Source organism: Lutjanus erythropterus, chromosome 3 (genome assembly GCF_056507025.1).
Source record: "Lutjanus erythropterus isolate fLutEry1 chromosome 3, fLutEry1.hap2, whole genome shotgun sequence".
In the NCBI taxonomy this organism is placed as follows: Eukaryota; Metazoa; Chordata; class Actinopteri; order Lutjaniformes; family Lutjanidae; genus Lutjanus; species Lutjanus erythropterus.
Genome location: NC_139319.1, coordinates 28,427,240 through 28,439,810, shown reverse-complemented (window position 1 = coordinate 28,439,810; position 12,571 = coordinate 28,427,240). Strand labels below are relative to the sequence as shown.

General features: G+C 39.9%; 1 protein-coding gene across 5 annotated transcripts in view; it reads right to left on the bottom strand.

Moving 5' to 3' along the window:
* The window catches only part of sorcs1 (sortilin-related VPS10 domain containing receptor 1), a 189,373-nt gene that overhangs the window by 15,556 nt on the left and 161,246 nt on the right, over nucleotides 1–12,571 (bottom strand). For 4 of the 5 annotated variants that reach the window (XR_014769854.1, XR_014769855.1, XM_084715688.1 and 1 more), the window contains exons 16-21: nucleotides 9,701–9,834; nucleotides 7,644–7,757; nucleotides 6,009–6,180; nucleotides 3,596–3,782; nucleotides 2,816–2,949; nucleotides 206–332 (exon numbers count right to left, since the gene is read on the bottom strand). Coding sequence is in view for 3 of the 5 variants with exons in the window: in XM_084715688.1 (XP_084571814.1) it covers nucleotides 206–332; nucleotides 2,816–2,949; nucleotides 3,596–3,782; nucleotides 6,009–6,180; nucleotides 7,644–7,757; nucleotides 9,701–9,834 (868 nt within the window). In the remaining 2 variants the exon portion in view is untranslated. The remainder of the gene's footprint in view (nucleotides 1–205; nucleotides 333–2,815; nucleotides 2,950–3,595; nucleotides 3,783–6,008; nucleotides 6,181–7,643; nucleotides 7,758–9,700; nucleotides 9,835–12,571) is intronic. The other variant, XM_084715687.1, reaches the window with a different exon arrangement.

Sequence of the window (12,571 nt, the reverse complement as noted above, 5' to 3'; positions counted from 1 at the left end):
AATTATAAAGATCAATATTATTATTAGCTATATAGAAAAAACATCAAAAATAAGACTCTAGTTATAATTAGCAGAATTATGCTTTAGTAATGATTGTAATAGTATCTATCTGTATCTTATTAAGTAAACTGTGGTGAGACATCCTGTCAGTGTGTTTACACAGCTACAGAGTCCCAGTGGACATGGAATCACAGAGGCGGCTCACCATGGACAGCAATGGTTTTTCTGTCCTGCAGAATAGTATTCCCTGCAGACACCTGCACGGTGACTGTACTGATGCCTTCCCGGGAGAACGTGCAGGCCACACTTCCCTCCAGGGTGATGACTGGCTGCTGGGGGAGAAAGAGAGAGAGCGAGGTAAAGATAGTGGAGGAGAGGGAGACGGAGATGGAGAGAGTCAGAGTCTGGGGGTTGCAGCGAGAGACCCCTATCAACGGCTGCTCTCACACTGCTGTTATTTACACTACAGAGGTGTCAGCCTGCTGCGCACTCACAAAACACACACACACACACACACTCTCAGATACACACATGCATGAGCATACTCTGAGATATCTGTGCTGTGCTGCATACAGAGTCAGGGTCCGCCGAGAGTTCCCCGTGTGACACCAGTAGCTCCTTGCTGTCATTACTCACGTCTCCATTTGTTTTTCAAGCGACTATAAGATGCTAACACTGCTGCGCTTTATTACCAACTGACATAACTGGCTGTCTTTGTGGAAGGCCCCTGTTGGTGCTGAGCAAACACATTTATACAACTACAATTATGAAGACAGATAGTGGAGCACAGCTACATATGGGGCTTCCAGTGTACCGTGCATCTGTCGGTCCACAGAGATGGATTTTTTTTTTTATATTGTTTAAAAATCATCTTACAGTGTCTTAGAGTGTTAGCAACATTTAACTAGTATTTTGAAAGTAGGCTTGTTCACTCTGATTAAAGATTTAAAATTGCAACATGTAAGAATTTTTGTTTAAAACTAAAAAGTTAGCTAAAATGATGATCAGAATGTGAACATTATCTCCTGAAGTTAGCACGCTAACCAGCTAACCCCAGCCTGTCCTGCCGTAATACCTCAAGAGGTGATAGTCCATTGGAATTTAAAGCTCTGGCTCCCCCATTAGTTTCAGCTGGGAGTTTTGCTATGTTACAAAAGCTCTCTTAGCGTGTTCTGTCTAAAATTAAACAAACCAACATCATAAATTGTCAAGAAAGGGGATATTTTTACACCTATTTTCCTTATCAAACAGAAAAAGATGACCTATGCGCTTTCTGAATTCAGGTTTCTCTCTGTTACCAAACTAAGAATAGCTAGCTGCTGGTCCAAACATTCTGTGCTAACCGTGTAAACAACTAACACTCCCCTTGTGCTCCAAGCTCTTAGTCCAGGCAAATTCGAGTGAGATAATAAAACTGCTAGCTGCAAAGCTAACTAAGCTAACTAGCCAACAGCTGCTACCATTAGCAGCAGTTAGAGGTTACTATTATAGTGTGGGTTTGTTACTTCAACATGTTGGGTTTTCAGTCTTACCAGCGGTTGGATGGGAGGGTTGATATGAAGACAGTCAGGGACACCAGGTCTAGGAAGCGACCATTTACAGTAAAAAGGAGATAAAACTATATTCGGAGAAAAAAGTCTCTACCTTTTCATGAAGCTCCCAAAGAATCAGAGCAGAAACAATGATGGAGAACGAATCTCCCTTAATTAACACATGCATTATAACATATTATATAATGACAACGTTAGGGTGGTGAAGGGCGCATATCAGCATGATAATAGTAACAAGCATCAGGTTATAATGGCCCTGCAGCTTGTTTTGAATTGGACATTATGGGTCAGCTGGTTGCCACAGAGCTAGTGAAGCATGAGTGAAGCAGCTGATCCCAATCAGCAAAAGCAAATGTAACTTAGATGCTCTGCCTGAGATAAAGCTCTGTTTAGTTCAGTGAGCCTGTTAGCTTGGCAAAGGACCTACAGGTGAAGGGTAGATGTCAGCCGTGCACCTTCCGATGACTCCAACGTTACAATATGTACATTTTGTCTTCGTATCTGGCTAGGTAGCTACTAGATTCAGCAATCATCTGGGTTTTGGATGCTGCCTGGACTCACAGCATGTACGATTTAAAATGTGGTATTCTACTAGATTTTATGCATTATATGCATTCTATATTTAAGTTTATTTTATTATTATCAGTGGGTTTTATTTTGCGTTTTGATTTACATTAGTTATGGCCATCTATCGCAAAGCTATTCCCATCTTTATCTGGGTTTTATTTTCCCTCTTATTTAACATTAATTATAGAATTATATTCCTCTTTCTGTGTACACTCTATGCTGTTATATGTAATGTGTGTTTTAATTATTAAAAGAACTCCTCACGTGTTCAGGTGGCAGACCAAGTTTCAAAGGCAGACCTCAAAATCTGTGTGCATAAAACTAAAACTATCTGCATGGGTAGATAGCACTAGGGCTTAGTACAAAAAATGTCTTTTCTGACCCCTCAACTGTGTGGGATTGATCAGCTCTGCCTGACACTTTAAGACCTTAGCTGGAAGAGTTTAGAGTAAAAATAAACCACGGATACACTTCACTGAATATCAGTAATTAAGCTGCTTTGTGTCTCTGATACGCCGGCATGCTGATTAACAAGGCCACGATGTTTTGCAACCTGGATGCACAGAAATAGCTTAACAAAATAATGATTCTCACATTTTTGAGCACAGGAGTCAGCAACCTACTTAATTGCAAACTGGCAAAGGTGTACCAGAAGTGAAATCTCAAAGAGAAGTGGGAAAGTCTTGAGTGTACAGTACCTCGGTGTTATTTCCGATCCACCAGATGTAGGTGACCGTTCCCACTTGGCTGGGCCACAGAACGGCAGTCAGGTTCACTTCCTTATTCCTCACCGCCACAAAGGGAGCTGAGAGATGGATATACTCCAGCTGACCTACTCAGGCACACATATACATCACAGAGTGAACTCGATGCACTGTGCCGCAGAAAAAATGTGCAAAAAGAGGAGCAAACAACAACTTTATCGTTTCCAAAGTGGGAAAAAAAAGAGGTGGAGAGTAGGTTTATAGGTGGCTGAGTATGTTCAGATTTCTCTCTGCACTGGGACCGTTGGATGCCATCTGTGTGTTATTTTTCATCCGTGGCACTCCTGAGCCTGCGGTGGCTCTATTTGTTTGGTTGGCACATAGGATTGACAGATTGGTGGGGGCAACAGCGCTCCCTGATCAATAAGTCAGCTCCGTTACATCTGTCACCCCCCGAATACACCAAGGGTGGTCAGCCTCGTTACATATGAGGCTGCAGTGGCTTCCGTGGGCTGAGAGCCTGTGAAGCGTAAGCTGACTTGAGTGGAAGTGTAGTGGGATTTGTTCTATCTCACTTGTTTGTTTGGTTATGGGAGGGGAGCATGATCTGTGAAGAGATAAAGCACACAACGTGCTATACTGCGCGCGAGCTGACAGACGCAATTCCACTCAACGTGATAAAAAGTGGGAAGAGCTGAAAGCGCGAATATTGGAGAAGCTCCTATCTAAATAAATACACATGCACAAATCTTACAGAACCGCTCAGTGGCTCACATGTTACATGCAGGTAGAGTATGGCGGTCTCTGAGCCGAGGCTGTTCTCCCCAGTAGCAGTCACCCGGTAGATCCCCACAGCTTTGTAGATATGTTTGATCCCATCCTCGATGGAGCTCACGTTGGAGTAGGTCAGAGCGTGGCCGTCTCCGAAGTCCAGCGTGATGCTTGTCCTTGCCCCATCGCCCTGCACAGTACAAACATGTTCAGGGAGTCTGCAGGTCCCTTTATCACCCAGAGAGTCACTCAGATTTTCAACTAACTTGTCATATATTGCACCCCCACCAGCACAGAGCACCTGGCTCCTCATAGAAAAAGATGTGAATGATGTCCTGGAGCTCAGCGCTGCAAGGCTCAGAGCTTCATGTGTCACCGTGGTCAGTGCTGTATAGTCAAAAAGCTTGAATTATTGCTATATTTTACTGAATCTTACGTACTAAGATCATGCAAGCTAATGCTAATACATAAACTCAAAAAAATGAAAACCCTACGAGAGTGTATTATATATATGAAGTTATTTAACAGCTGTGCACATGATATAATGTTAATGCTAAAAGACTGAGGGTGAAGCTGGTTTACACCTCAGCAAAGAGTCACACAGTGAGATATGACACATATATGGATGTAATAGAGGACAGAAAAACACTGATTAATATAGGAGAAGGAAGCACAAGGATTAGCTTAAATGGAGTGGACCTTGAGATGGTCACCCAGCCAGAGCACGATCGCTACAGGAAAAGAGCCAGGATAAGAGCTAAACTAACCCAGCTTAGAGAGTGAGTTAGAGAGATGCATCTCCTCCTCAAACCTCCAACTTAACAAATCCCAATATGACCCCTAAATAAGCCATGATTTTGTCAAATGTGGTGCTATCTAGCACAAGGGTGACTTGAGGTAACATTATTGCAGCTAGTGAACTAGTGTTTGTTAGCCGAACATGCTAGTGTTAGCAGCTTAAGTTAAAAAAGATAAAGACTAAGTTTAATCCATTACCTGTTTCAACGTGTACAGAAATACAAAGCTTGACAGACCTGCAGTGCCTTAGTTATGTTTGTTACTGGTCCCCTATGCATCTGAATTGCACCAGTTATCTGTGTTGTAACTTTATTTGTGAACAGCTGTTTGTGTGTTAAGCCTTCGTGAGTTCTTATACTAGCTAGTTAATTATTTTGTGAGATATCTAAGAAATATGTTAGCTAATTAAAACTTAATTATTTTCTCTACTTTAAGAAAGCCTGTGTGCAGCTGGAACCCATTTACTAAATGAAAGCTGCTTCTCCAGTACAAAAAACAGCTTCTGTTTTGTGAAGCACACTGCACATGCACTATAAACTTTACACCTAGTGCCTACAGAGATGTCTACCTTCTCTCCAGTAAAACATTTGAAAAATTCAAAACCTATTTTCTTCCAGTGGTAAAACGTACCAGTACTACTTTCTTTGTACTAGAAAGAGAACAGATCCTACTTTAAGCTGTTTACAAGGAAGGTCTGTGGATTATCTTGAATAACCAGGGCATGATATTAGAGAGTCTGAGTTTTTTTTTGAGTTTTTCAAACGTATTTTTAGTGTTTCAGTTATGTCAATAATAAGTAAAGGAAACTTGACATTGTTTTAGCTGACTTTATGGTGACTTTAACCAAGTCAGCATAACCTTTCATGGACATGCCATAGCAGGTTTAATTATTAAACTATCTAGAAACTATTTTGCTTTATGTGTTAACATTACATTATACTGTCATATGTGGTTGTCATATTGCTGTCAGGGCTGAGTCGGGGCACCTTATCCAGCTCTCTTAACCCGTCCATAGTTCTATGGCAGTGCTGCTGTGTCACTACATGCCTTTTTAGTAAGAGCAGTGCGGGCTGTTTTGGCAGTTGGTGAAGATTTTACACTCTTACGTAAACTGTGTCCTACAAATTCATATTACATACCGACAATAAACATTAGTTATGTGCATTGTTAGTATGCAAATACTGTGACACAATGGTACGATGCCAAACATAACGTGGTCGATATTGAGAAATATTTTTTTGTCTCCATAGAAACAATCAGGCCAGGGAACATTTTCTAAAGTGTGAAGAAGCAGGAGGCACAGCTGCCAACATCTGCCAACTGCAATTCCATACTCCATATTTTTAACAATTTAACTGTAAAAGCTGTTTTTTCACCTCGCAGGAGAGCTAACGGGAAAGTGACATAGCGCTTCTGGAGTCAGAATGTGTCACTTCTGCTTCAACGTGACAGTCTGATCAAAGGAAATAATGTATTTTAAAAGTATTTGTTTACACTATGAAATGTAGTAAATATCAGATAAATCAGACTTTACTCTTGTTTACATTCTGAATATATAGTGACATGTACAAGCTGTGACAGTTCATACGGCTTTTTGAGAAGTCAGAAAACAGCTTACCTCCTCCAGAAAAACAAGGAAGGTGACATTGGTGCCCAGTGTGGCTGTGAGCGTGCCCTCGCTGGTGACCAGGTGGAGACCTTTGGGTGCTTGGATGGGACACTGCTGCCTCCTGGCTGTGTACTCTGTGCTGACTCCAGCTGTACAGTTATTAGAGACCACTTTTCTGTAGCTATGGTGGAAAAAACACAAAAAAATTGCAGATTGTTTGTGCAGGAGAACAAAAACTCTGATATGGATAAAACACACTAAAAGAAAATGACAGTGCATTGTGTGCGGCAGCAGGGGCGCTACTTTTGGAGAGAGAAATATTGCTGATTATTAGGTGCGTTTCCATCCAAATGTATATCACAAATTTTAACTGAATTTCAAGTAAATCATCAAACAAACATGGATGAATGTTTATTTCCACTCAGTTTCATTATGAGATTATTAGGATTGGACTCATCAAGATAAGCAGTAAGTAGCACCAATTTTGTCATAGATATGTAACTACAGGATATACCAGTGAATTAAGAAAGGCCCATTGGAGGTGAGCAGATACTTATCAGTGACGGGGGCAATGTTTCATGCTTAATGTATGGTAGACAAGGCAGTCTGACTTAATTTTTTTTAAAGAAATGTACATTCCTAGGAGAGAACAGGAGAGTTTGTTCCATAGGTAATAGATTCACCCCCTGATTTAGTGACAAATCAGGTATATTTAAATTTATTTTTTATGTTTGCACCTAAAACATGCTTTCACCAGGCAGTAAATAATGTGATTAAATAAGTTTTTTCCCCTTATTAACTTAGATGCAAGGAGTTACTGAATAAAGATACAGAATAAAGCCATCTTTCATTTTTGTTAGTCATTAAAATACATTTGTCAGTACTAGGCACTAGATGTTAAGATAAATTACTCTTTATTAGTTTTTTACAGGCAAAGCTGTTAATCCACTTTCAGTAGTGAGATTTTACTCACCAAATAGAAAATTTACTCGCATTCGGTGCTTGGAGGGAGTTAATTTCAGATCTCCTCTGTGTGTGTGTGTGTGTGTTGGTGTATGTGTGGCAGGAAGCTCCCTGGTCTTGGTATGGACAGGTCATGATGTCACCATGGTTAAAATGACTGCCAGCCATCGGCAACAAAGCCCAACCCTACTGTCTGCCATTGTATTTGAGCATCAGAATGTGAGCGTGTGAATCGATGCACCAAACTGTCGTCAAACCTCCACATTCCACCTTATTCACCTCATGCTGGCTTAAAAGTTGAAATGATGAAAAGCTCAAAAATTTCCACCAAATGGACTTTCGATTGAGATTGTTTTGTCAGTATATTCTGGGGAAGCCTTAGAGCTTTTCATACAAACTTTTCTCAAACTCTTGACATGCCCTGCAAATACTATTTCTCCTACAGTAGATCACACCAGTACCGGTATTTTCTACTTGCTGGTTCATGATTGTTTTCAAAAGTGACGTTTGATCATTCAGCCCACATTTTCCTCAGCTTGTCCTTGTTGTCCCTCAGAAACTAATTAATGTAACCCTGAGCTATTCAACTCAAATGCACCGTTCTTTTTAAACCCCATGCCTGCGAGTTGCTATTGAGAAATGTGCGTTCCGATTTTCCTCTGCCCCTCGGCCTGTGCTTACCCAGTGCTGTTAAGGAAAGTCATCCCTGTGGTGCAACTCCTGGACATCGATGATGGATGGAACCAAAAGGCGGGGGTGCACTTGCCGTTGGTCCGTCTCTCATAGCCATAATCGCTGTAATGATCCAAGCGGACAAAAACAGACACAGTTATCCAAATGGACAGACAAGGCAGATGCAAATAATCCTGAGGTCCTGTTTGTAAAATGTAATTCTAGAATGAGACATTTTAGGGGTGACACATACTTATAAAATGACTAATATTACAATATTCCAAAATCACCTGCCCTGTATTTTAGACATATTGAATACTGAAATTCTGATACATAATTGTGGGAAACAGCATGTAAACTTAATGTCATTTTCATATTGATGTCACAGTAGTTGTACTGCTCTGTGCCTCTTTGCTCCTTTTTAAACACAGCCCACGAGTTGTTTGTCCTACAAAATTAAAAGGCAGAGCAGCGCTTTGTCCCCAAAATGATAGGGACAAATTGCCCCAATTAGTGCGACATGCACACAGATGCAAAAGTGTTGTGATTGTTAATGAAAGCTATTAGGCTTGGTGATTTATGGTTTTGATGGTGCTTATTCCAAGAGCTTCCTCACTCAAGAGACCTGCAGATTTGAGACCAAAGCGAGAGAGGGGGAAAAAAAGCAACATTAATAGTGCTGATAATTCAAAGAAAAGCAGGTTGTGAGGATGCAGAAAAAAAATTCTGTGTGAAACACACAGACACACACAGGTACATGTTTAAGCTGACTGGTTTCCATTTAGCAGCTGCAGCCTCCTTGAGAATCTGCCAGAGCTGCTCTACAATTATAATGTGGAGGTTATCCATGACGGTGATTTCTTATCTTTTAATCCCTCACTTAAAACCCACTTTCCTCAAACCCAGGGACGTATAGCAAATGTGTTTCCACTATAAAGCTGAGGCTCAGTGCCAAATTCATGAATAATATGTTGGTTAACACTTAACTTCTGTTATTTGTTGTTCTCACTTTTTCTATCTGTCCTCTATATGATGACTCATTCCCTGTGATTCAAGAATCTCAGTGTGCACATATAACGATTAAACTGTTGAACTTTTCATGAGTCATTGTCTCCTTGCCTGTTTTGTTTTTCTTGTTTTGCCGGGGGCGAGGGGGGCATTAAAAAATCTGATTTTTATTTCTTTACCTTTTAGTTTCAAGACTGGTTACGTATAATGGTTTAGAACAGCTCACAGCTCACAGACGGACATGGACATGTGATTACATAATCTGTACATAATGTGTGATCATGTCTCTACTCTTTGATTAATTGAATTAATTCATTCATTAAAAAAAAAATAAAAATAAAGACTCAATGTGTGTACCCCAAAATGTCTGTATGGTGACCAAATACACTTTTTATTCAACTAAACACGGTAACTAATCTGAACACAATGATGCAAAATTATCAGTTAGGACCTCACTCAAATTCACAACAACCCTTGATCCTACATTTCCCATAATGCAGCCACCATGCGTCTTTTCATTAGACCCTCCCTGCCTCGTCAACACCCACATATTTCCAAGCCCACGCCCCAGTTTATAACCCAGGCTTTGTGCTATAAGTTTGTAGTCTCCAAGCCCAAGCTAAGATAACTGGGGTAACAATATTTTTTAAAACCTGTATTTATGTATTTATTTATGTATTTATTTTACAGTACAATAATAAAATGTAACAAGCCACACTTAATATCAAATTAGACAAAAATAACATGTTCTTTATTAGACAGTAAACAAACACAAGTATAAACTAATTAGACACCATACACCCAACAGTACATTAATAAGATGTAACAAGCTATACTTTAGAAATATGTTATTTATTGTACAGTATCAGACCCTTTATTAGACCCCTATTAGCTTGTTACATATTATTTTTATACTGTAAAATAAACTGCTTTTGCTCATCGTGACAAGTAAACTGCTGCTTTGTAAAATTTGGTGGAATTCCCCTTTACCAACTGCACAGAGGAAATACCAATGGGACTGAACATGGAATACTTAAAAAGAAGAAATGTACACTCACCATTCAAAGTCAGCCTCAGTACAGTCACAGGGGCCCGACGTCATTGACACAGAGTACGTCTTTCCCATAACGCACCTGGATGTGGGCTTTAGCTTCCGGTAGATTCTTTTCACTCCCATGAGGCACGGCTCGCCCTGTGGGCCCCGATTCCAAGAACCGAGACCCAGGAGGAAAGTCACACGGAGAAAGTTTAAAAAAAAAAAGAGCCTCTCTTGTAACTTGCCACCATAAATAATTTACACGATGCAACCAAGCATGTGTGCACCACGTTATGTGTGAAAAGCTCTGTTGCCTTACTTCAGCTTGTTGTGCATTCCTGTTCAGCGAATATTTAAGGCCTTGTGCTGTGCGGCGCGCTAAACTCGACGACTGTTCCTCCATCGTGAGTGTCACACTGGTGAATGTGCTGCTTGGGTTCTTTTTTTAAGAGATGTTTTTTTTGTGATATCGAGATGAACGAATAAGAGGAAGCTTCACTTGCAAAAGCTGCCAACACCCGAGCCATTTTTAGCCATGTATGTCTGTGTGGGAAGTGAATATGAAATCAGTTGGAGTACAAAAAAGATGAGAGGATAAAACCAGCTTGTTTCACTGCTGCTCTGCTGTTATTACCAGAACATTCTGTCTTTGTGCATTAGGTGTCAGTAGTGAGATGCTTAAAAAATCTGGCTGTATCCACAAATAGATTCCCAGCTACTGAAAATATCCTTAACTTCCCCAGTGGTCCTAACACACAAACGCTGGCCTCTGTTTTGAGGTGGTGTTAAGTTTATTTTTGCGGCAGCAGACTAGTTCCTACTGTACCTGCGCATTTAGGCAGGTCGGCCCTCTAATTGGCTTGGACTCTTGTCGTCCTCCATGCTATATGTTTTGATCATTAGCCTGCTCTGAGCATATGGGTGTCTAAAGCAATTACAGAACTGGGCCATGAATAAAGGCGTACTCTAAGCCTCTGGCTCGGCTTCAGGCCTGGCCAGGTTGAGTGGTTTTCGGACGGTTTAATGTATGCACGGCGGGGTGGGGTCGGTTCACTTGCATCAGCAGGAATCTGCATAAGTGCTATGGGACCTGAGAGACGTCCAGCTTTGGTCCACTCACTACACAGCCGGGCTAAAAGCAGAGACGGTCAGCCAGTGATCGCACATTATCCTGACGATGAAGCCTGGCGTTTGATCAAGGGTCAACGCTTAAAATAACCTCTGTACCAAGGAAATCCTATAAGGCACTGCTACAGAGCAGCTACACAGTGAGAAACTGTACTATTGTTTATAACCTATTATTTAGTAACACTTTTATTGTACTTTTTTTTTGCTTTTAAGTAGCATAAGGGGACTAGACACTGTAAAAAAATTAAACATAATTTAAAGGCCACTGCCTTCACTAGATTTTGGAGATTTTGGAATCAAACTTACGCTTTTAAGTACTGAAATAAACTAATCAAATTTTTGGCAACCTAATATTTTGTTGAGAAAATTTGCCTTTCTTCTTTAGATAAACTTGAATATTCAAGTTTTGGAAACCCAAACAAATTATGCAGGTGCTTGAAAATTATAAATGGTTGCAGTTGAAAATATAAAATTATTAACAATTATTCACTTTCAATTCAAGAAGTTTACTTATCAATTTTGGAAATACACATTGTCCTGGGTTTTAAAACTCAAAGATTCAAGTTTGTCTAAAGAAGAAATTGAAATTATCTCAAGAAAACATTATTAGTAGGTAAAACTTCTTCAACACTTGCCTGCCTTGAGTTTTCTTAACTTCTTCATTTTTACAGTGCAGCTAGAACCTCATTATACAGCCCTGTGTTATAAAATGATAAATAAATGAACCTTGCATTCTTGTAACCTTGTAACAAGCTCCATGGACTTTAGATGATTTAATTTTCCATGAAGGAATCGACATCTTATTTCAGAATAATAGCTCATTAAGTCAAAACTTTAATCCTCTTTAGGGATTGTGTTTATGCAGCAGAATGGAGCTGTGTACATAAGCCGGGAGTGCTGACATTAGATACAAAGGCTGTGTCCAACATCCCTTTGTGTATTTACTTTCTACAAATTTATTCGAGTGTCCGAATTCTATGTGCACTATACAGTACCGTCATACATTTCAGCAATAGAACAAAAACTGTGGCATCCATAACTCATAAACTACTTTTTGTCATGCCTTGCTATTTATAGATGTGTATGTCAAACACTGTATATAAATACTTCCTATTTCCTACAGAATATAGTACAGTCTATTCTTCTAGGATGCCTAACGATATCATGAAGGGACTGCCGATGAAAACTGGCCTTCCAGCTAACTCGGGTGCATTTACATTTTTTTGAATGTTGATGAATGTAATTCTTTATATAAATAAATGCAAGTTGAAATTTAGGAAAAAAAACTACAGTTGTACTGAACTGTGATGATGATTCATAACTGTTCATCATTTCTCACTATAAAGTACTTAGTGTCTACTATATTGTGAGGATTGAATGAGCGAAGAAAGTAGTGATTTCAGACACAGCGTTGTTATCCAGCGCTGACCCCTGTGGTCAACGGCCCCCTAAACCAGAGCCTCTAATTGGACTGATGGTTATTAACATTTCTCCTTGGAAAGTGAAAGAGTCAGACTACACGTGGCCTGATCACACTCTTTTGTTCCTCATCCTGATCTGAATATTTTGAGAATTAAAGTCCCAATTTGAAGTCTGAAATATTGTTTACTTTCATTATATTTTGTTTATTTCAATTAAATGCAAAGGTAGAATACGTAGGATTTGTCAGTTTCTATTTGTAAATGCATGAGAAAGAAGTGATTAATGATTGTTGAGTCTCATTCCCAGACATTTTGGGGTTGGTAAAGCGTCCACAGCAAAATAA